Source organism: Cervus elaphus, chromosome 20 (genome assembly GCF_910594005.1).
Source record: "Cervus elaphus chromosome 20, mCerEla1.1, whole genome shotgun sequence".
In the NCBI taxonomy this organism is placed as follows: domain Eukaryota; kingdom Metazoa; phylum Chordata; class Mammalia; order Artiodactyla; family Cervidae; genus Cervus; species Cervus elaphus.
The window spans coordinates 124,737,457-124,761,550 of NC_057834.1; the positions used below are offsets into that span (position 1 = coordinate 124,737,457).

General features: G+C 48.1%; 1 protein-coding gene across 9 annotated transcripts in view; it reads left to right on the forward strand.

The window, feature by feature from the left end:
- Window positions 1-24,094, forward strand: part of HIVEP3 (HIVEP zinc finger 3) — a 533,699-nt gene that overhangs the window by 460,261 nt on the left and 49,344 nt on the right. For 8 of the 9 annotated variants that reach the window (XM_043877706.1, XM_043877708.1, XM_043877702.1 and 5 more), the window contains one exon: window positions 14,540-20,142. In XM_043877706.1, the coding sequence (XP_043733641.1) occupies window positions 15,082-20,142 (5,061 nt within the window). In that variant the 5' untranslated portion in view covers window positions 14,540-15,081. Of the gene's footprint in view, window positions 1-14,536; window positions 20,143-24,094 lie in introns of those variants that run through there. The other variant, XM_043877709.1, reaches the window with a different exon arrangement.

The following is a 24,094-nucleotide window of genomic DNA, read 5'->3' on the forward strand; positions in this document are numbered from 1 at the left end:
CTATTTCTGCTTTATTGACTACACCAAAGCCTTCAACTGTGTGGATCACAATAACCTGTGGAAAATTCTGAAAGAGATGGGAATACCAGACCACCTGACCCACCTCTTGAGAAACCTATATACAGGTCAGGAAGCAACAGTTAGAACTGGACATGGAACAACAGACTGGTTCCAAATAGGAAAAGGAGTACGTCAAGGCTGTATATTGTCACCCTGCTTATTTAACTTATATGCAAAGTACATCATGAGAAACGCTGGGCTGGAAGAAGCACAAGCTGGAATCAAGATTGCCGGGAGAAATATCAATAACCTCAGATATGCAGATGACACCACCCTTATGGCAGAAAGTGAAGAGGAACTAAAAAGCCTTTTGATGAAAGTGAAAGAGGAGAGTGAAAAAGTTGGATCAAAGCTCAACATTCAGAAAACTAAGATCATGGCATCTGGTCCCATCACTTCATGGGAAATAGATGGGGAAACAGTGGCTGACTTTATTTTTGGGGGCTCCAAAATCACTGGAGATGGTGATTGCAGCCATGAAATTAAAAGACCCTTACTCCTTGGAAGGAAAGTTATGACCAACCTAGACAGCATATTAAAAAGCAGAGACATTACTTTGCCAACAAAGGTCCGTCTAGTCAAGGCTATGGTTTTTCCAATGGTCATGTATGGATGTGAGAGTTGGACTGTGAAGAAAGCTGAGTGCCAAAGAATTGATGCTTTTGAACTGTGGTGTTGGCAAAGACTCTTGAGAGTCCCTTGGACTGCAAGGAGATCCAACCAGTCCATCCTAAAGGAGATCAGTCCTGGGTGTTCATTGGAAGGACTGATGCTGAAGCTGAAACTTCAATACTTTGGCCACTTTATGCGAAGAGTTGACTCATTGTAAAAGACCCTGATGCTGTGAGGGATTGGGGGCAGGAGGAGAAGGGGACGACAGAGGATGAGATGGCTGGATGGCATTACCGACTCGATGGGCATGAGTTTGAGTAAACTCCGGGAGTTGGTGATGGACAGGGAGGCCTGGCATGCTGCGATTCATAGGGTCACAAAGAGTCGGACACAACTGAGCAACTGAACTGAACTGAACTGAATGATTAGTGATGCTGAGCATCTTTTCATGTGCTTCTTGAACATTAGTTTATCTTCTTTGGAGGAGCTCAAGTTTTTTGCTCATTTTTTAATTTGGTAGTTTGTTTTTTTATTTCCTTGAGTTGTAGGAGTTCTTTATATATTCTGAATATAACCGTTTATCACATATATGATTTGCAAATATTTTCTTCTGTTCTGTAGACTGCCTTATCACTCTGGATTATGTAGTTTAGTGCACAAAAGTTTTAAATTTTGATGAAATCCAGTTTATTTTCACATTGGTTGCCTGTGCTTTAGTCTCATAGCCAAGAAATTGTTGGTAAATTCAATGTTGTAAAGATTTTCCCCTATGTTTTCTTCTAAGAGTTGTATCATTTAGCTCTTACATTTGGGGTTAACTTTGGCCATTTTTAATTGGGTTGTGTGCCTTCTTAAAATTAATTTTTAGGAATTTTTTTTTATTCTGGATGAGTCCTTTGTTGAATATGTATTGCAAATATCTTCTCCCAGTCTCTGGCTTGTCTTCTTACTCTGTTTTTGTTATCTTCTGATGAGCAGACATTTTTCATTTTAATAAAGCCCAGTTTACCAATCCTTTCTCTTATGATTATATGAGTTTGCTTTTTGTGAACTATGCAAGAAATCTTTGCTGGCCTCAAGTTCATGAAGATACGTTTTGTGTTTTCTTCTACAAGCTTCATTTTTTAATCTTTTGTATTCAGGCCAATCATCCTTTTCACATTAATTTTTTTATATGGTATGCTGCTGCTGCTAAGTCGCTTCAGTCGTGTCTGACTCTGTGCAACCCCATAGACGGCAGCCCACGAGGCTTCGCCATCCCTGGGATTCTCCAGGCAAGAACACTGGAGTGGGTTGCCATTTCCTTCTCCAATGCATGAAAGTGAAAAGTGTATATGGTATAGCCAAGGTTTATTCTTTTCCATATAGATCCAATTGCATCAGCACCATTTACTGAAAAGACTAACATTTCCCTCGGCAAATGCAATCATACCTTAGTTATAAATCAGGTAACTGTGTATATTGGGGTCTGTTTTCTTACTCTGTTGTTTCCATTGATTGTGTTGTTGTTGTTCTCTCTCCTGTGTTGATACCACACTATCTTGATTACTGTAGCTTTATATGGATAGTAAGCTCTATAATTTATGTCTGTTTTCATATTACTGGCCTGGCATTGAGAAGGTCCATGCAATACTTGATAATGAATAAATGAGTTTCAAAGCGATCATTATAACTGCTTTATCATTACTAGTGCAGTTATGGCCATCTTGCCATGTGGGCAGGAATGATGGAGACCATAGGTAGTCCCTATTTTGTCATTGTCCACTTTGGAATACGCTATGTATATCACCCAGTTTCTCTGGTCATTTGTCCTTATAGAATTTATTCTATAACGTGTGTTATGTGTGTTGTAATGTGTTCTATATATTACCCTTTAGAGTGAACCAAAGGACCTTAACTACCTAGGAAGCTTGTAGGCAGGTGTTCCTTTTGTACCATGGACATTTGTGTAGAAACAAGAGGATGTCAAAGGAACAGCTAGACCTGCTGACCACCGATGAGAGAGAAGTCACTGGGACAAATGTGGAGTGCAGGTGTTTCTTAGGCAGCATCCATGAGCGACTGGCAGGATGTGAATGGCTGGAAGGCAAGTCTGCCTGACTGTGCCCAGCTTTCATTTCAGGCTCTTTCACACATAAGTACTTCCTGGACCATTTAAGATAAGCAGGTCAAGTTAAGTTCAGAAGCTCACGAAGTTCTCACAGGTGTCCAGGAGGCTCTTTTAATCCTTACTGGAACAAGGAGGTTATAAATAAATAACAAGATAGGTGGGTGGATAGATAACTAGACTTTTGACAGTAGATATCTCCATAGATTAATTAACTACAATCATCTAGATTTCACTGGGCCCTTGTTGAGTTCAGGCTACAGTTCCTGACCTTAGTTCATTTTTAGTCTCAGTGGGAACAAGAGTTAAACACAGTAGATACTTTTTTTAAGTGAAAGGGAAGAAAAAAGCTCTTCTTAAGGCTAGTCCACAGGATGGGAGGGACTTGCTGGGAACAGTGTCTGGTGACCTGAAGTGTTAGGAGTGATTCAATCTTGAGTCCTGTCCACAAGGCTGGCTTGGCCCCAGCTGCCTTGAAGTTCTCCATGGCAGAGGTCACTGATGGCCCAGGCTCAGGTTCCAGTTCTGCCATTACCAACTTTGTGATTCTGTGCCTCAGTTTTCTCATCTGTAAAATGCAGATGATAATGATCCCTGCCTGATAAGAGTTATTGTGTAAAACACTAAGAATGGCCCTGACACATATTAAGAGTTCAGTTGTTTGGTTTAGATACAAGGCATTTGTTAGGACCATCTTTGTGTTACTTATCACAACCACAAATAATCAGCGCTAAGTCTGGGCTTCCTCAGGTCTGGCAGAGTGGAGTTCTGACTGCACTGTTGTTTGGTCTTGACTGTCAAACCTGTTTCTCCTCTCCTGGGGATGTCTCTGGAGACCAGTGCCTCCCCCATGATGTTAATTCCCCCTCAATCCCTGGGCTTTCTAACAGGAAGACAAACATTAGCCAGGTGTAACTCACCTGGAGTTACCTAGGTTTCTGTTTGCTATAAATAGAATTTGCTTCTCAACCAGTGTGCTTAAATTTCAAATCTCGTCTGGGTCTTGGAGTTGGAAGGGAGGAAGAGAAGGAAAAGTAGAAACACAGACAATCATCCAAGGGAAATGATTTAGGAGCTGCCCAGACAGTGAATAATCTACCACTCATAGCTGATAAAAAGCATGTATCAAGAAACTCAGCCCTGAGGTTAACAGGGTCATGCAGAGTGATTGCACATAGGGAGGAGACTTTGGCGCAAGTGGAGATGGCTGTGGTTAACTGGGAAGACTTCCTGGAGGAACTGGGGTGCTGGGAAGGAAGGCAGAACCCACCTGGGCCCTTATGACCAAGGTCAGCGCTCTCGGGGGTTTTCTAGGCTGTGGTCTAAACTCAAGGTTCATATCTTACCTCTGCCCTTTCTTGTATCATCTGAAGCAAATAGCTTCATCTCTATGAGCCTTAGGCCTCTCCTCTGCAAAAGGGAACCTGTATGAGGATCAATATGTTTATGTTTAGTATAGCTTAGGCATGTAGCAGATACTCACTTAAGTATTTTTCAAGTATTTTAAATATTTTATTCAGGTCCAGTGCCCAGCACTGAAATACAAAAGTAAATAAGGCCGCCTTTGCCCAGTCCAGAGAGACACAAATTTTCCAGGAAGATGCTGATGAACTGGTTTAGACACAGGTCTGATCCAAGGCAGATGTCTCAGGCTTCTCAGGGAAGTAGCACTATTTGACCTGTTGGATTAGTGGAAAACTTTCTCTTCCTAGCACAGGCAATCCGTCAGACTCGAGGCAGTGCCTGTTTTTACATGAGTGAATCCAGGCCAGAGAGTTATTGTGAGGGACTGGTCATCAGGAAGCCTGATCCAGCCCAGCAACCTGCTCCTGGCCACCCCATAGGACCAGACTGTGCCTTCTACCTGCTTTCTGAGGGTCAGCACTCACCCCAGCTCAGCTGGAAGATCTGTTTGGCAGAACCAAACTGCCAGAGTTTGAGGCTTTTTCTTGTCATTCTAGGGCCTAGGAGGGAACTTGTGAAAACTTCTGCCCACACCCTGAGCCCCACCTCTAGCATAGTGTGGGGCCCCTGCCTGCACATGGAGCCCCAAGCCTGGGAGGGAAGAAAGGCTGCAAATGCAACATTCCCTGTGACCACATCCCAGCCTCCTGAGCTCTGCAAGTGTTGTACCTCCCTCTGAGACTAGAATCCTTTTCTTTCAAGTCTAACCATCAACACTGTCCCTATCTTTCAAGGCCCAGTTCAAGCACAGATTCTTTCAGGAAGTATTCCCTGACTCCTCTGTGGAATTAGCCTTCTAGGCTCCTTTCTCTGCCTGTTCTCTGGGGAACAACAATGTGATCAGGCAGAGAGGTCCAGAGCATGTGGGTTTGAGGTGATGCAAAGTCAAAGTGCAGGATGGAGAGAGGAGGCTGGGAGGGGCCTGATTGTGATGAGGCTGAAACACCATTGGCTGCATCTCCCTGTGGTTGGGAGCTATTGAGAGTTCTTGACAGAGGGAGAGGCCTGGTGAGGTTGGCAATCAAAGAGATTTCGCTTTCTGCAATAAATGGTGGGGTGGAGTGGAAGAACATTGAGGACCTAGAGGCAAGGTGATTAGTTAGAGGAGATAATTAGAGGAGTTCCATCAGTTTCCCCAAATAGTAGACTGTAGAGAAGCTTATGTCAGATTTTTACATAGGGAGTTTTGTAAAAATATAGATTCTGGGGCCCTTTTCCCATAATTACTGTTTCAGTGGATCTGAATGGGGCTAGAACCTGTGCTTTTAGATGCCCCAGGATATTTCAGCAGACTGAGGGTGGACTATTCAATAATACTCTTAGGACAACTGGTTAGCTATGTTAAAAAAAAATACTAAGCTTTATCTCTACTCACTCCTTACACAAAAATAAATGCCAGATGGAGCCACGATAGAAATGGAAAGGAAGGGAGGGAGGGAAGGATGGAGGGAGGAACAGAGGAACAGAGGGGTGGAGGGACAGAGAGAGAGGAAAGAAAAAATAAATCATAAAGGGACTAGAAGAAAAGTGGGCGACATTCTAAAAAAATAATCTTGGACACAAAACCTATAAGTCATAAAAGGAAAGATTGATGATGCATTTGACCACATAGAAATAAAATTTTCCTGTTCAGCAAAGTTAAAGACGAATGATAGAAGTATTTGCAGTTCATATCGAGAAGATTAATATCCCCAATATTGAAAGAGTTTGTATAAAGAAATAAATATATAATTCATTAGGAACATAAGCAAAGGATATGAAAAATAATTCCCTGAATGAAATAATTGCTTAATAAGCTTATGCAAAGTTCTAAGCCTCACTAGAGAACAAGAAATACAGATTTTAAAAATACTGAGCTATCACTGTGGTAAGCAGAATAATGATTCCCAAAGATGTCCAGATCCTAACCACTGGAACCTATGAACATGTTCCCTTTCTTGAAAAAAGGCATGTTGTAGATGTGATTAAATCAAGGATGTGGAGGTGGTGAGACTTTTATAGATTATCTAATTCTCCAGGCCAGAATCCTGGAGTGGGTAGCCTTTCCCTTCTCCAAGGGATCTTCCCAACCCAGGGATCAAACCCAGGTCTCCCACATTGCAGGTGGATTCTTTACAAGCTGAGTCACAAAGAAAGCCCAAGAATACTGGAGTGGGTAACCTATCCCTTCTCCAGTGGATCTTCCCAACCCAGGAGTCAAACCAGGGTCTCCTGCATTGCAGGCAGATTCTTTACCAACTGAGCTATCAGGGAAGCCCTATAGATTATCTAGGCAGAGCCCAACGTAATCACAAGAGCCCTTTTGGATGAAAGAGAGGCAGGGCAGTCAGTGTTATTCAGTGTGAAAAGATGCAGTCAGCCACTGCTGACTTTGAAGATGGAAGGGGCCAGGTGCCAAGGAGTGCAGGCAACCTCTCGCAGGTGGACAAGGCAAGAAAATGCTGAGGGTCATACAGCAGAGTTGTGTCAGGGGCTTCCCCTATGAGTAACGGGGTTCCATGGCAGGCATATTGACTTCAGGCCTCTTCTTCTGCCCTTGCTGGAGGGAATTCACAGACCCTGAGACAGGTGGGGAGTATCTTGGGAAGCAAGCCAGCCATGGTGAAGAGTCCTGGTGTTCTGCCCCCTGGTTCTCTTCAGGTGCCCTAATTGCCATCCTCCCTGCAGCCCAGATCTGTCTGCCCCTGCGGAACTCCCAGGGAAGCTTAATCAGTGTCAGGCCGTCCCTGCCATTCAGGGTACATGGCCCCAAACGGAAAATTGGAGGGTTCAGAAATTTTCTCCAGTTTGGCCCGAACACCTAGCTGGTTCTCCATGAGCAGGTCATGTCTTTCCTCTGGGCCTCAGTTTCCTCCCAGAAGCAAATGAAGATGATGGGTACAAAGTGCTGTGAGTCTGAAGACAGAATGTGCTTATGCAATTCATCCTTTTGACTGTAATGGAAGCCCAGGTTCAGGCCCCTTGAGAGCTGCCCTGCCCTGGGCCTCACTGACCTGTCATCATTTCACAGGAAACCAGTGACCACGAGGTACACTGGAGCCTCCAAAATCTCCAGCCTCAGCAGGAGAACCATCTAGTGCAGCATAGAAGCAGGGAGATAGACCAGCCAATCTGTGTGTCAAGATTGTAATGACTTAATTCATGAGTGTCTTCAGTTCTAGTTTGAGCCCTAGGTTGATATGAAAGGTTCAATCTGATAAGTGTCCCAGATCGTCATGTCCTTGAAATCTGCCACCATCAGTGGCAGCATCTCTCGACTATTCTTTTGACTCCACTACCCTGCCCAGATTGGGAACCAATGTATTTTTTGTCTGGGGAAGTTAGAAAGGCTGTACCACTAGCTGGGTGGTGAAGCATCATATTGACTTCTTTGGAGACCCTGCTTTGACCTCTAGATTCAACATCTGTTCTTATTTCTTGAGCATCAGCTATGTGCCAGTTAGAGGAATACCTTGAAGATGTGGGTTTGGTTCCAGATCACCACAATTAAAGTGAGTCACAGATATTTTGGTTTCTTAGTGCATATAAAAGTTATATTTACACTACAGTGTAATCTGTAGCTTCCCTTGTAGCTCAGTCGGTAAAGAATCCTCCTGCAATGCAGGAGACCTGGGTTCGATTCCTGGATCAGAAAGATTCCCTGGAGAAGGAAATGGTAACCCACTCCAGTATTCTTGCCTGGAGAATCCCATGGACAGAGGAGCCTGGCAGGCTATAGTCCATGGGATCCCAAGAGTGAGACACGACTTAGTGACTAAACCACCACATAGTGTAATCTACTAAGTATGCAATAGCATTATGCCAAAAAAAAAATCCATGTATATAACTTGATTAAAATATACTTTATTGCTAAAAAAATGCCAACCCTCTTCTGAGCCTTCAGTGAGTGATTCATAGTCTTTTGCTGGTGGAGGGTCTTGCCTCAATGTTGGTGGCTGCCAACTGATCAGGGTAGTGGTTGCTGAAGGATAGGGTGTCTGTGGCAGTTTATTAAAGTAAGACAGCAATGCAGTTTGTCACATTAATTTACTGCTTCCTTTCACAAACGATTTCTCTGTAACATGCAGTGCTCTTTGAAAGGAATTTACCCTCAACAGAGCTTATTTCAAAATTGGAGTCAGTCCCCTCAAACCCTGCTGCTGCTTTATCAGCTAAGTTTATATAATATTCTAAATTTTTTATTGTTGTTTCAGCAGTCTTCACAAAATCTTCACCAAAAGTAGATTCCATCTCAAGAAACTACTTTCTTTGCTCATCCCTAGGAAGCAACTCCTCATCTATTAAAGTTTTATCATGAGATTGCAACAATTCAGTCACATCTTCAGACTCCACTTTTAATTCTAGTTCTCTTGCTATTTCTACCACATCTGCAGTTACTTTCTCCATAAACTCTAAGCCATCCAAGAGGATTGGAATTAACTTCTTCCAAACTCCTATTGATATTTTGACCCCTTCCTATGAATCACACATGTTCTTAATGGCATCTAGAATGGTGAATCCTTTCCAGAAGGTTTTCAACTTACTTTTCCCAGATCCATTAGAGGAATCACTATGGAAGCTGTAGCCTTATGAAATGTAGTCAGGTTCACCTCCACTACTGCCTCCAAGTTCCTTCCTGAGCAAATGAGGACATGGAGGGCAGACACTGTTCTTTCTGGCCATGACCTGCAAGCTACAGCTGTTGACCAGAACTAGCTGCAAAGGATGCTGCTAGATGCAACCTACATGGGTGACAAGAGACTCAACTGATGCCCAGCGGCTTCAGTTGCTAAAACAAAATGGGGAGTGGCTAGTGGGAGATATTTTCAGGCTCTGCCCTGTTCCCGATTACCAGCCAGAGCCCCACCAGTGGCTTTGGCCACTCTCTGTCCAGACTTCCTTCACTGGCTCTCTGACAACCTCTCCTGTTAGGCTCCAGACCCACATCTTCACACTTACTCTCTCTTGCCACCATCTGAGCCCCCAGTCACTTTCACTTTTGTTTGCTGCATAAGACTTCTGCCCCATATCATACACACACAGACACAGTGTCATACACACAGATTCTCAGAAAGGCCACTGGTTTCATGCTGGGTTCTTAATTGAAAACACTACTTGCCTCCCATCTAGGCTGTGGCCTTCTGTGCTGGGTTTCAGCTTCTGAAATAAGCAAAAGGCTTACTTTCCTGGTATTTTTAACATCAGTGTGTTTTATTACTTACGGTCAGTAAAATTTTTACCAGATTTTGGCATATTGGTGTGCATGCATCCATGGGTACGTGTAACTAAATTATAAGAACTTTATGCTCCAGGTCTGGGATGGATTGACCTAATAGCCCTCGGAACTCCAGGCCCTTGTCCCTGTCTTGCCTGAGTCTCGTCTATCTTGGCTGGTGATTCAAGCTCCCTAGTCTAGAGTTCATGCAGACTCAGGCTGGCCTCCGGCCAGGACTAGTGAAACTGACCACCTGATAGAGCCCACCTCCTATCTTCCCTCTGTGGGGGTCCACTCTGGGCAACGGCCTTGTTGTCCCCACGCCTTGGATCCAGAAGAGGTATCCAGTTGGTTGCAGAACTTCAGGCCTCAGCCCTGTTGCCTGCCCCTCATCCTCCTCCCCTGAGGCCTTCGTGGCTCCAGCCCCAGCACCCTACTCTCTTCCGTGTTGGGATATCCTACTAGCTAGACCTATGGAAGCTTCCAGAAGTGAGAGTCAAGTTGTCTGATATGTTAGCCAGCTGGCTCTTAAAACTCAGGTTCTTCTCATGGTTCCAAAGCTGGTTTCTAAGCCAGAGCTCTGAGGGCTGTGACTTTAGTAGCAGGCAAGGTGGACCCCAGGTCCATTCTGCCACCATCAGCAGAGGACATCCATTCTTCCCTGGCCTGAGGCTCAGACTTCTGTTGGCCCAGCTTCTGGGCCTGTAAGGAAAGCCCCCTGCCTCTGACCTCGTGTCACTGGTGATTTTTACAGGTATGCTCACCAGTTCTCTGCAGAGGCAACTTTTCCTTTTGTTACTTCTAGCTAATATTAAAATTTTACACATACCTTCAGAAGTACAGAATGTAGAAAAGAGCCATTTTCTTAGCATCATTTGGTCACAGAGATTGGAAATGGTCCTTCTAAAGGGGTTAAAGAGTTAAGTAAAAGAATGTTGATGCCAGTGTGATTTGTAACCTATTCCAAGGCTGAAGCCTTCTTAGTTCTTGTAGGTTCTCCCCAGTTCTGCACCCAGTCCCAGCTGCCCCCTCCTACTGCCTCTTGTATTAAGGACCTCTGATGTGTCACGGGGTGTGGAACAAGGCAGCAGAGAGCACTGGCCCAGGAGTCCGAGGACCTGTGTTGCCTGGGCCCATCATTGTCTGCCGCAGCTCAGGGGCCCTCTGTGCAGAGTGAAGGGGTGGGCCTTTCGGCTCTCAGGCCTCCCTGACTCCATGATCTGGGTGGCCGATGGTGCTGATATGTCCTGCCTGCTCCTGCCCCAGAGGCTGCCCCAGCAGGAGGGCCCTCTCCAGAAGAGTGCCGGGCCCTGCTCACAGGTACAACCTGGATGCTGACCCCAGGCAGGTGGTGCTGGCCCAGTGAGTCACCTAATGACACAGCAGTCACCTGACTGTCTCCCTCATCCTCCCCGCCCTCCTGCCTGGCCAGGGAATTGCTCCAAGCCCCAGCCTCTGGGCGCTTCCCCACCCGCCTTTGTGGCTCAGTGAAGAGAGAAACACAATGTAGGGTCCTCCTTGGCCAACTGTCACTCAGACTGATCATTCCCCACTCAGTCATTCGTCCATCGGGAGAAGCAAAGCTCACCACTAGCTAGTATTTTGGGGGTACATTGAGACCCTTGCATAAAAGGGTCAATAGACATAGTAAGTAGAGTCAATGCTTTATTATCCATCCACAGCACCCAGGGGCCTCCTCCCCTCACACAGGTACAGCCAAGCCCAGGAGTCACAGACCAGCCCAGAGCACAGTTCTCTGTCTACACTGCAGGTGCTGGCTGCCTCATCTGACTTTTCCATGACTCGGAGCTTCTGCCCACATTAGCTTGGATAAACAAGGCCTGGGGTAATGCCACCAGGATGGACTCCCCAACCTCAGTCTTCTCCCCATTTCTACCATCCAGCAGCCACAGCCAGGTTAAGACATAAGTTGAAAGGCCCCCTGACTGTTAAGCCTCCGGTCACCACAGTCACTCCTCGCCGGGGATATAGCCACCTCCCATGGGGCCAAGCCGGAGCCTTCACAGAACAGGGAGCCATAGACTATGGTGCCCGCAGTGCCACAGAACCATAGGCTGTGGTGCCCAGTTATTCACAGAGGTGGGGATGAACTCTGACCAGCGAGCGGGCGGCACGGGGTGGTCTGCCTTGGCCACCATCACTCTGCAATCTTTAGGGAAAATCACCTTATTTCTCTAGGCCTCAGTCTCCTCATTTGTCAAGTAAGGGGATGGGACTAGATGCCCAGTCTTTAAGGATCCATAGGAGACTACGGTGTCAGTTTGGTCCTCATAGCAGAGATCAAAGTTTATGCCAGACTCCCAGATATGGTGCTTGTGCCTGGTTTGGATCACAAGGTAAATATTGATTGTAAGAGTAACCATTCGTTCTGGTTTGCCTGAGATGACGTGGTTTATTCATGTTGCTCCTCCAGAATGGTTAGTTGTACCCCTTTCACTCTCCAAAGTGCCCTAGTTTGGACATCTTACATGGCCACCCTATTTACAGTAATATGATGAAATGAAGTTTCCCTGCCTTTCCCAATTTCATCCTGCTTTGGGAAGATGCTCTCTGCCTAGGTCAGAGGAGGCTTTGACTGTTCAAAGAATAGCCTGTGCTGAGTTGTGACCTTCCACTGAAGAAACTCAATCACTGAATTTGCTCAGTTCAGTTCAGTTGCTCAGTCATGTCTGACTCTTTGCGACCCTATGGACTACAGCACGCCAGGCTTCCCTGTCCATCACCAACTCCCGGAGCTTACCAAACTCATGTCCATCAAGTCAGTGACCCCCATCCAGCCATCTCATTCTCTGTCGTCCCCTTCTCCTCTTGCCTTTAATCTTTCCCAGCATCAAGGGCTTTTCCAGTGAGCCAGTTCTTCACATCAGGTGGCCAAAGTATTGTAGTTTCAGCGTCAGTGTCAGTACTTCCAATGAATATTCAGGACTGATTTCCTTTAAAATTGACTGGTCTGCTCTCCTTGCAGTCCAAGGGACTCTCAAGAGTCTTCTCCAACACCACAGTTAGAGAAAAAAAGCATCAATCCTTCAGCGCTCAGCTTTCTTTATAGTCCAACTCTCACATCCATGCATGACTACTGGAAAAACCATAGCTTTGACTAGATGGACCTTTGTTGACAAAGTAATGTCCCTGCTTTTCAATATGCTGTCTAGGTTGGTCATAGCATTTGCTAGAGGGATGTTATTGGAAGACATAGGTGATCTCATGCATCATTCGCTGCCCCTGTCTGAAGTACCACATGAAAAAGTTCTTTTCAAGTAATGCTTTGCCTCCTGTAAGGAACGTACATATTTTCTTCTTCTCTGGTTATAATGACTCTACAATGGACCCTATCTCCCTTTTCTCCTTGGCTGCCCAGAGTCTCAGATATCAGTGTATAGCTGAACTGTGGAAGCACTGTAAGCCCTCGTGATTGTTGTATCAGTGCTCTTTCCATCTCACCAGTCCTGACCTCCTGCCTTATCTACACTTTCCTTTGTTCTGATTTGTCATTCTTATTTACAGATTTTTTAATCTGGATTTATAGCTTGTCATTCTTTTAAAAATATTTATAAAATTTTATTATAGTGATACTGAAGTTTTTATAGAACCAAGATGAAAATGAAACAAAAAAGGAATAACTTTATAGAATATACTTTTTAGCTAGCTGTTGAACTCCCTGCCCTTCCATGGCATGTCAATATGTCTGAGGTCCTGCCATTTGAGCAATCATTATTTGAGTCTTTCAGAGTATTCTATGAAAGTAGAAAGTGGGAACTTTTTAAGACTGCATCAGCAAACACCCAATGAAAATTAAGGTGAGGTCATGAAGGGTGCCTGCGATCAGTATGCCAGGGGCAGAGCACACCTGCAGGAGAGGGAAGAAGGCTACAGAGACACTGGTCACTCTCTCAGACCCTCACCCAGGGTATGGATACCTGCAAGGTGGCTGGGGAATAAAATCTGGCAGTAGGGAGCCAGGATTCAAGTGCAGACCCTATCTCTTAAGCACATAGGACCTTAACAGGCCACCCTCCCCCTGCAGTCCTTAGTTTCACTCACTGGAAAGTAAGATGGCTGGTGAGACAAAGTTCACAGTGACGTCCAGCTTTGAAGTTCTGTCTGTGCTCTTGGGGAAAAGGGCCCTGCAATGCCCTCAGAGCCCAGGAAGCCTTGGCTGCCCAACTTTCAGCTAACCCTGGCAGGGCAGACATACTTGGGGCTCCCCTCTGACCAGCTTTGCCCCTCAGTTTGACAAGGACCTCTATTCTGAGCCCCTTCTAGGGTATCCCTGGGCCACTGACTGGACAGAAAAAGGCTGGAAAGTGGAGGAAGCTTCCAGAATGACCTTCCAGGTATTGCTTAGTGGCTCTGGAGGTCACCCTGTGTTAGACTGTGAACCACCGCAGGGATGGTGGTTTTAGCTTTTTCATTAAACACCAGGCTTGGGAGGTAGGTTAGCAACAGTTTGCAAAGCCATAAGCCTGGATACCTTCAGAACTCAGGGCCAGAGAGAGAAATACTAACCTGAGAACAGTCCCTCTCATAGAAAGCTCATCTCCAGATGACCAACCAGCTCCAACTTTTGCACTGGCCACGGGACCAGCTGGCATTCATCCAGTGGCATCCATGTCCATTTTCATGTTGGATGCACTGCAGCTCGAGATGGAGTTGAGCCAGGAATTGCTATTATTTCATAGATATTATTTCATTTCATAGGTGACACAACTGAGGCTTAGGGAGCTGAAACCCATTTAGAGTCGCTCTCTGAGCAGAGACTAGAATCCAAGCCTGTCATCCCTAAGTGCCCCCATGGTTCCCAGAGTCTATTCTGCTCCTGACGCCCCACAGAGCCACAGTCATCAGAACCACAGTGGACATTCAGAGTCACCGGCTCCTCTGGAAATGTGGGCAGAGGAGGTGCCAAGAGTGCTCTGGTGCACAGGGTCCGGGGCTGTGGGCTTGGGTTGCGTCTCCCTGGTTAACCTTTAGGGATCACACCAGGTCTCACTGGAGCTGCATGAGCTGTGGATGAGTTGCAGTAACCCTCTCTTCTCTTCTCTTTGTGTGTGTATTTCTGTGTGTGTGCTTTGGTCAAGTAGAAGAGCGTGAATTCCCCTCCGTGACCATTCATCTCCAACACCAGACGAAAGGGCAGAAGAGTTGGAACGGAGCTGCCCACGGCATCCAGCGTGGCTTCTCTTGTGCCGGGACCAGGGATGCCTGGACCATGCTCACGGCCATCTCTAGCCGTCCACGGATCGCATAGCACACGGGGAACTTGTGGGGGGCCACTTGCCACTGCCAACTGAAACAATATGATGGCGACTCTGACATCCTTCATGACGTTTCCACAACAGACATTCAGGCAGAAAGTGCTGGTGCATTTTCTGTCTGTGAAGTAGAGGGCCATGCCTCACCAATGTGAATAGTCTGGGCCCTGATGACCTGACCTGAGTCCACTTGTAGCCAGTGACACTTGGAAAAAAAAATTTAAAAAACTCCCCAAACCACCTTGGGTTTGACTTCCGTAGCTCTTGACCAATGTTACCCAAGCCAGACGCCTCCTTGGGACGTTTGGATTATTCATAAATGTGGCCTGCTCCGACCCTCCCTGAATAGCATCTGAAGTCCTGTGGAGGTCATGGATCCTGAACAAAGTGTCAAGGGCACCAAGAAGGCTGAGGGAAGTCCCCGGAAGCGGCTGACCAAAGGAGAGGCCATTCAGACCAGTGTCTCATCCAGCGCCCCGTACCCTGGCAGCAGCACCGCCGCCACTCAAGAGGGCCCCCTCCAAGAGCTACTAGCCCCGCAGCCCTTCCCAGGCCCCTCGTCGGTTCTTAGGGAAGGCTCTCAGGAGAAAACAGGCCAGCCGCAGAAACCCCCCAAGAGGTCCTCCCTCGAAGCCTCGGTCCACATCTCCCAGCTTCCGCAGCACCCTCTGACACCAGCATTCATGTCGCCCGGCAAACCCGAGCATCTCCTAGAAGGGTCCACATGGCAGCTGGTCGACCCCATGAGACCTGGACCCTCAGGCTCTTTTGTGACCCCTGGGCTCCATCCTCAAAGCCAGCTCCTCCCTTCGCATGCTTCCATCATTCCTCCCGAGGACCTGCCTGGCATCCCCAAAGTCTTTGTGCCCCGTCCCTCCCAGGTCTCCCTGAAGCCCACGGAAGAGGCACACAAGAAGGAGAGGAAACCACAGAAGCCCGGCAAGTACATATGCCAGTACTGCAGCCGCCCCTGTGCCAAGCCCAGCGTGCTCCAGAAACACATCCGCTCACACACAGGCGAGAGGCCCTACCCCTGCGGCCCCTGTGGCTTCTCCTTCAAGACCAAGAGTAACCTCTACAAGCACAGGAAGTCCCACGCCCACCGCATCAAAGCCGGCCTGGCCTCGGGAATGGGTGGTGAGATGTATCCCCCAGGGCTGGAGATGGAGAGGATCCCTGGGGAAGAGTTTGAGGAGCCCACCGAGGGAGAAAGCACCGATTCGGAAGAGGAGACGGGCACCACGTCCGCACACCCCACAGAGCTCTCCCCGAGGCCCAAGCACCCACTCCTGTCCAGCAGTTTGTACAGCTCCAGTAGCCAGGGCTCCAGCCACGAACGCTGTTCCTTGTCCCAGTCCAGCTCGGCCCCATCGCTCGAGGACCCCGCTCCCTTTGCGGAACCCTCATCTGAACACCCCCTGAGCCATAAACCTGAAGACACCCACACGATAAAGCAGAAGCTGGCCCTTCGCTTGAGTGAGAGGAAGAAGGTGATCGACGAGCAGGCGTTTCTGAGCCCGGGCAGCAAAGGCAGCACCGAATCTGGGTATTTCTCACGCTCTGAGAGTGCCGAACAGCAGGTCAGCCCCCCAAACACCAATGCCAGGTCCTACGCCGAGATCATCTTTGGCAAGTGCGGGAGAATCGGGCAGCGGACTGCCATGCTGACGGCCACCTCCACCCAGCCCCTCCTGCCCCTGTCCACCGAAGACAAGCCCAGCCTGGTGCCTCTGTCCGTGCCCCGGACGCAGGTGATTGAGCATATCACCAAACTCATCACCATCAATGAGGCCGTGGTGGACACCAGCGAGATAGACAGTGTGAAGCCCAGGAGGAGCTCGCTGTCGCGGCGGAGCAGCATGGAGTCACCCAAATCCAGCCTCTACCGGGAGCCACTGTCCTCCCACAGCGAGAAAGCGAAGCCCGAACAATCACTGCTGAGCCTCCAGCGCCCACCCAGCACCACCCCCCCTGTGCCTCTGCTGAGAAGCCACTCAATGCCTTCTGCCACCTGCACCCTCAGTACCCCCCACCACACCTTCCGAGGCAGCTACTCCTTCGACGACCACGTCGCCGACTCGGAAGCCCTGAGCCGCAGCAGTCAACTGTTTACCTCCCACCCCCGGATGCTCAAGCGCCAGCCGGCCATCGAACTACCTTTGGGCGGAGAGTACAGTTCTGAGGAGGCAGGGCCCAGCAGCAAAGACACAGCCTCCAAACCTGTAGATGAACCGGAACCCAGGGAAAGTGACCTCACCAAAAAGACCAAGAAGGGTTTGAAAACGAAAGGGGTGATCTATGAATGTAACATATGTGGTGCTCGGTACAAGAAAAGGGACAACTATGAGGCCCATAAAAAGTACTACTGCTCAGAGCTTCAGATGGCAAAGCCAGTCACCGTGGGTGCTCATGTGTCTCCGGAGGCCGAAAAGAGCCAGGCTGAGCATGAGCCCTGGTCCCAGATGATGCATTACAAACTGGGGACCACCTTGGAACTCACTCCACTGAGGAAAAGGAGGAAAGAGAAGAGCCTCGGGGATGAGGAGGAGCCGCCCGGCTTTGAGTCCACAAAGAGTCAGTTCGGCGGCCCTGGGCCTTCAGAGGCTGCGCGGAACCTTCCCTTGGAGTCCAGCAAGTCACCAGCAGAGCCGAGTAAGTCAGTGCCCTCCCTGGAGGGATCCGCAGGCTTCCAGCCAAGGACTCCTAAGCCAGGATCCAGTTCAGAATCAGGGAAGGAGAGGAGAACCACCTCCAAAGAAATTTCTGTCATCCAGCACACCAGCTCCTTTGAGAAATCTGACTCTCTGGAGCAGCCTGGCGGTTTGGAAGGGGAAGACAAGTCTGCGGCCCCCTTCTCATCACCCCCGCCCGCCCCACACGGACGCTCGGCCCACTCCCTGCAGCCCAGGTTGGTCCGCCAGCCCAACATTCAGGTTCCCGAAATCCTGGTGACCGAGGAGCCTGACCGGCCAGACACAGAGCCGGAGCCGCCCCCGAAGGAGCCGGAGAAGACAGAGGAGTTCCAGTGGCCCCAGCGCAGCCAGACGCTTGCCCAGCTCCCAGCTGAGAAGCTGCCACCCAAGAAGAAGAGACTGCGCCTGGCAGAGATGGCCCAGTCATCGGGGGAGTCCAGTTTTGAGTCCTCCGTGCCTCTGTCTCGCAGCCCGAGCCAGGAGAGCAGTGTCTCATTGAGCGGGTCCAGCCGCTCTGCCTCCTTCGAGAGAGATGACCATGGAAAAGCTGAAGCCGCCGGGCCCTCGTCAGACACACGCTCCAAACCCTTGGGCACCCACATGCTGACTGTCCCCAGCCACCACCCGCATGCCCGTGAGATGCGGAGGTCAGCCTCAGAACAAAGCCCCAATGTCTCCCACTCCACCCATATGACTGAGACACGCAGCAAATCCTTCGACTATGGCAGCTTGTCCTTGACAGGCCCTTCAGCACCAACTCCAGCAGCTCCAGTGGCCTCAGCAGCCCCACCAGAGAGAAGAAAATGCTTTTTGGTGAGACAGGCTTCTCTGAGCAGGCCTCCTGAAACCGAGCCAGAGGCCACCCCCAAGGGAAGACCGGAGAGTGAGGAAGCAAAACCCTCATCCAGTAAATCTTTGGCCAAAGGCGCATTGCCCCTAGTTTCCTCTGCAGCTGCCTCACACAGCGGGCACCCGGGAGGCAAGAGCCAGGTGCAGGACAGACCAGCGCTGGGGGCCACTCCACCCTACACAGAAGCACTGCAGGTGTTCCCCCACCCCATTGCTCAGCTCCCGTTGCAGGAGAAACCCTACCTGCCCCCACCTGTCTCCCTTTTCTCCTTCCAGCACCTCCTACAGCCTGAGCCAGGACAGTCTTCAGAGTTCTTCCCCACCCAGGCCATGTCCAGCCTGCTCTCCACACCATACTCCATGCCCCCTCTTCCTCCCTCCTTATTTCAAGCCCCCCCACTTCCTCTCCAACCTACTGTTCTACACCCAGGCCAACTCCACGTCCCCCAGCTCATGCCTCACCCAGCCAACATCCCATTCCGACAACCCCCTTCATTTCTCCCCATGCCTTACCCTGCCTCCTCAGCACTTTCTTCTGGGTTTTTCCTGCCTCTGCAATCCCAGTTCACCCTTCAGCTTCCCGGTGAAGTGGAAAGCCACGTGCCCCAGATCAAAACTAGCCTGGCCACACTGGCAACAGGAACCCCTGGCCTCTCCCCCAGCACAGAGTACAGCAGTGACATCCAGCTGCCCACTGTGGCTCCCCCGTCCAGCTGCTCAGCACCCACATCAGCACCCCCGCTGGCCCTGCCTGCCTGTCCAGACACCATGGTGTCTCTAGTTGTGCCCGTCCGCATCCAGACCAACATGCCGTCCTATGGGAGTGCCATGTACACCACTCTCTCCCAGATCCTGGTTACCCAGTCCCAAGGCAGCTCAGCAACTGTGGCTCTTCCCAAGTTCGAGGAGCCGTCATGCAAGGGGACGTCTGTGTGTGGGGCAGATGTGTACAAGGTCGGGCCCAGACTGGCGGGAGTAAGTGAAGAGCAGAGCAGAGGTTTCCCGACTCCATTCCTGAGAGTGCCTGTGACATTACCTGAAAGAAAAGGCACTTCCCTGGCATCAGAAAGTGTCTTGAGCCTGGAGGGGAGTTCATCAACAGTGGGAGGAAGCAAGCGTGTCCTTTCACCAGCTGGCAGCCTTGAACTTACCATGGAAACCCAGCAGCAAAAAAGAGTGAAGGAAGAGGAGGCTTCTAAGGCAGATGAAAAATTTGAACTTGTGAAACCATGTAGTGTGGTGCTTAGCAGCACCGAGGATAGCAAGAGATCAGAGAAGTCCCACTTGGGCAGCCAGGGCCAGGGCAGGAGGGAACTAGAAACACTCCCCAGCCTGTCCTCAGATCCATCTGACCCAAAGGAAATTCCTCCCCTTCCTCAGCCTTCATTGCCCCATGTAACAGCCTCAGGCTCAGAGGCTTTGAAGGAATATGCCCAACCATCTGGTAAACCTCACCGAAGAGGATTACTCCCATCGAGTGTGAAGAAAGAAGATTCCAAGGAACAAGCTGACCTCCCTCCACTGGCACCTCCCAGCTCACAACCTCTGTCAGAAACACCCCCCAGACCAGCCAAGTTGCAAGAAGGTACGGACTCAAAGAAGGTACTGCAGTTCCCCAGCCTCCACACAACCACTAATGTCAGTTGGTGCTATTTAAACTACATTAAGCCAAATCACATCCAGCATGCAGATAGGAGGTCCTCTGTTTACGCTGGTTGGTGCATAAGTTTGTACAACCCCAACCTTCCAGGGGTTTCCACTAAAGCTGCTTTGTCCCTCCTGAGGTCTAAGCAGAAGGTGAGCAAAGAGACATACACCATGGCCACAGCTCCACATCCTGAGACAGGAAGGCTTGTGCCATCCAGCTCCCGCAAGCCCCGCATGACAGAGGTGAGTTCAGTCTTGTTTTTCCTCTACTCACTGATTGTAAAAGCCTTTGTTGAGCTTTTAAAGCCACATTCTCCTCAAGGTCCATTTACAAAACGAGAGCCAGCTGAGTGGGCAGATTTCCTCTCTATCAGCTGTGACTGGCCACCTTATTTATTGGATTTCTTTGTCAGTGTCCCGCATATCACTGGACTAAATGCATTTCAATAAAATGAACTTTAAAGTGACCCACGTTCCCATTAGCTTCCATTGAAATATCAAAGAAACAATCTCATCCAAAAGACTGAGTTGAAAAACCTTGCTGATGGGAATGCCTGCCACAGTTTGAGAATTTTAGGCTACTCCAACACATGTTTCTTCCTTATAGTGTTAGTCTTTTCCCGCTTTTCTTATTCTCCACATCTACTATTTCTGTTCTCTGGTGCCACTTGAGACTTTCTCAGAGAGTCTAGAGTTTGACAAAAAAGACTCCTGAAATATTCTTCTTTTCTTTTATGTGAGTAGAAGAGCAAATAGAGCTTAACTGTAGTATCCCTCTTTACCAGTAGGTGACAGTTCCACAGCTTGACTCATCTATGCTGGTGGTAGTGCACAACACTGGCTATGCTCATGTTTTCTCCTCCATTGCCTCTGACTTGAGGCTGCATTATGAGGCATAAAATCTTGATCTCTGTAAGTTCAGGGAAATTGATATTTGATAATTCCAAGTTTGCTTCAGACTGGTGACACCTCCCTATCCTGGTGTCACCTTGTCAGGTGACAAGGCCAGCATAAGGATTCAGGCCATGATGTGCTATGCTGACTTGATATTTGTGGAATAACAGTTGGTCTTATTGGTTGAGTAGCCTCACTGTGCCAGGCATTGTTCTGGGCACTTGAATCCAGTTGATGTTCATCACCGCCTGTGAGGTAGCAGTACCATTTCCATTCTGTAGATGAGGGAACTGAGAGTCAGAAGGTGAGAGAGGTCCAGGGCACATGGCAAGTATTTGGCAAACCCAGAATTTGAACCCAGACGTGTCTGACTCCAGAGAGTCTATTTTCTTCTTTCAATTATTCGAGGAAAGAAGACTGTAAAAGTGACTACAAATTTAAAGATCTCTGTTAGTAAGTCTTTAGAACAGATCCTTTGACCAAATAAATCCCCCTAAACTAAATCCTTATTGTAGATAAATGAACAAACTATGTTCATTAACTTCTATATTTGCATCCTCCTCTTTTATTGAGTGATGCTTGTGCATTGACTTTCTCCTTAGCTCGCCTGGATATTCTTCACCAAACTGTTTCCCAAATTTATTCTCTAAATATGCTTGTCAGTCTACAGACATCCTTAAATGAGGTTTCCACTTTTGCTATAAACATCATGACTAATCAGTCTCCTGTGTCTCTTACTGGCTGTGGCTACTCCCAAGATGCTGTGGTAATTATATTCATACTTAGAACTTATAGTGCACCTACTATGTACCAAGTACTATGCCCAACATGACTTTTTTCCTCACAACCACATTGATAGGGTTCTATATCATTATTTGATGGATAAAGAGACCAAAGCATAAAGAAGTCAGGTAACTTGCACAAGGTCCCAAACATAGTAAATGGCCTGGATTCAAAACTAGATCTCACTCTAAAGTTCTTTTGGATGATCTGAACTGCTCCTCTATTTTAATGACTGAACACTGAAAGGTAGTGTAAGAAAAACAAAGAATTAATTTGGCTTAACTGGGTTTGACAACCATTTGTTTAAAATGCTGCTTTCTTAAAATGAGCTGCAACTTTTTCCTGGAATGTATCATTTGGTTCACTTGGATCAGCTGGTAAAGAATCCGCCTGCAATGTAGGAGACCTGGGTTCGATCCCTGGGTTGGGAAGATCCCCTGGAGAAGGGCATGGCAGCCTACTCCAGTATTCTGGTCTAGAGAATTACATAGACTGTACAGTCCATGGGGTCACAAAGAGTCAGACATGACTGGAGACTTTCACTTAAACACTTAAACTTAGCATGTTTCCTACCAGAAGCTCACCAGTCTGGTACATTACTGTAACTGCATAGCTCACTGCTTGATGCCTTTCTACAATCATCCCTCTCTCTGATCTCTGCTTGCATATATCCAGTGATGGGGTGCTCACCACCCCTTAGTACAACCCAACCCATCTTTGGAAAGTACTTTAAGAAAGTTCCCTATTATACTGACCTGACATTTGTCATCCCATAGCTTCCATTCACTGTTAGTAGCTCTGGAAAAGCCCTTTGGGCAATATCAGCATTTCAAAGCTCTTCCTAACCATCTTTATGCAGGTCTAGGCCACCCAATCAGGTTTGAGTTTGGTCACATACATTTTTTTTTTTTCATGTCTAAGCCATGGAAAATCCCAGGCTTATACAAGAGTTCACGTTGCAGCCACATTTCATTCCCTAAGTTTCTCCTTCCTTTTTTCTCCTTGGAGAAAATTTTGACAACTGCATGCACTGTTGCTACTTAATATAGATTTAGAACAAGGGCTTAAGTGCCAGATTGCCCAAATTTGAGTTCCCCAATCCAACCAGTCCATCCTAAAGGAGATCAGTCCTGGGTGTTCATTGGAAGGACTGATGCTGAAGCTGAAACTCCAATACTTTGGCCACCTCATGCGAAGAGTTGACTCATTGGAAAAGACCCTGATGCTGGGAGGGATTGGGGGCAGGAGGAGAAGGGAATGACGGAGGATGAGATGACTTGGATGGCATGACCGACTCGATGGACATGAGTTTGAGTAAACTCTGGGAGTTGGTGATGGACAGGGAGGCCTGGTGTGCTGCGATTCATGGGGTCACAAAGAGTCAGACATGACTGAGCGACTGAACTGAACTGATCTCACTTACTAATTGACTTTGGGTCAGTTACTTAGCCTCTCTGTGCCTTGCTTTCCTCAGCAGTAAGACAGAGATAATAAGCTATAAGATAGAAAATACTTAGCTCATAGGAATGCAGAGATAATTAAATGAGTTAAAATATGCAAGGTGTGTTTAGAACAGTGGTTGGCACGTTGGCACTTGATAATCACTATCTGTAGTTACTCACATTATTATCTTTAAAACTTAAAGTGGATCCCTGGTCCCCTGCTCAATTCCAACCACGTTTCCTGGTAGTGTCTGATGCCACCAACACCAGCCTCCTCCAGCTTGGCTCTGACATCACAGCTGGTTGTAAGACAGAAGGCATCCATCAACCTGAGGGAGGCCTCTTGGTCATTCCATGGATGGCCCAGATGGCAGGCTGAGATTGAAGTTAAAACAGCATGCTCTGAAAACCCATGAGTATTGCATAAAAGCAGATATCTTCTGCCGAAGCGGCAGACCATACCCTCACTTGGTTTCCACTCCCCATCTCCAATTCTGAAGAGATTGTCAGGAGTCACTGAATCATTGAAATTGACCCTAGAATGAATCTCTAAGATGGTCTAATCTTGACTCTGAGCCTCAGAGAGGTGAAGTAGTCCACCTAAGTTTGGCTCAGCATGCAGTGGCCTACGTGATGCTAGAACTCAGATTCCTTGATTCCCAATCAGCTACTTTTCTGTTCAGCCCCTTGTAGGATCAGGTGTAGTGGCTGAAGCAGGGACTTCAGTCCTTAGGTTGTCCCAGCACCAGGAGACACAGTTGCTGCTCCTACTGGCTATAAACAGGGCATTTCCTCCTGACCTTAATGAAATGGCATGAAGTAGGATGAGAATATCACTGCCTGCCCCAGCCTCCAGCCCCCAGCCCAGCATCACTGCTCCCTATTAAAGGTGCACCCACCCCTGCCACCATCAGAGGATCTAGGGGACAGGTTATCCAGCCAGCTCTTAACACCAAGGCCTATAGCTCATGGAGAGAATGGGTTCCCTAAAATGCTCACCACCCCCAGACACATGCTCATCAGTGGACAGCGCAGCCTCTCTATGTCCAGCTCTGGCAACAGTGTGGGGTGGGGTC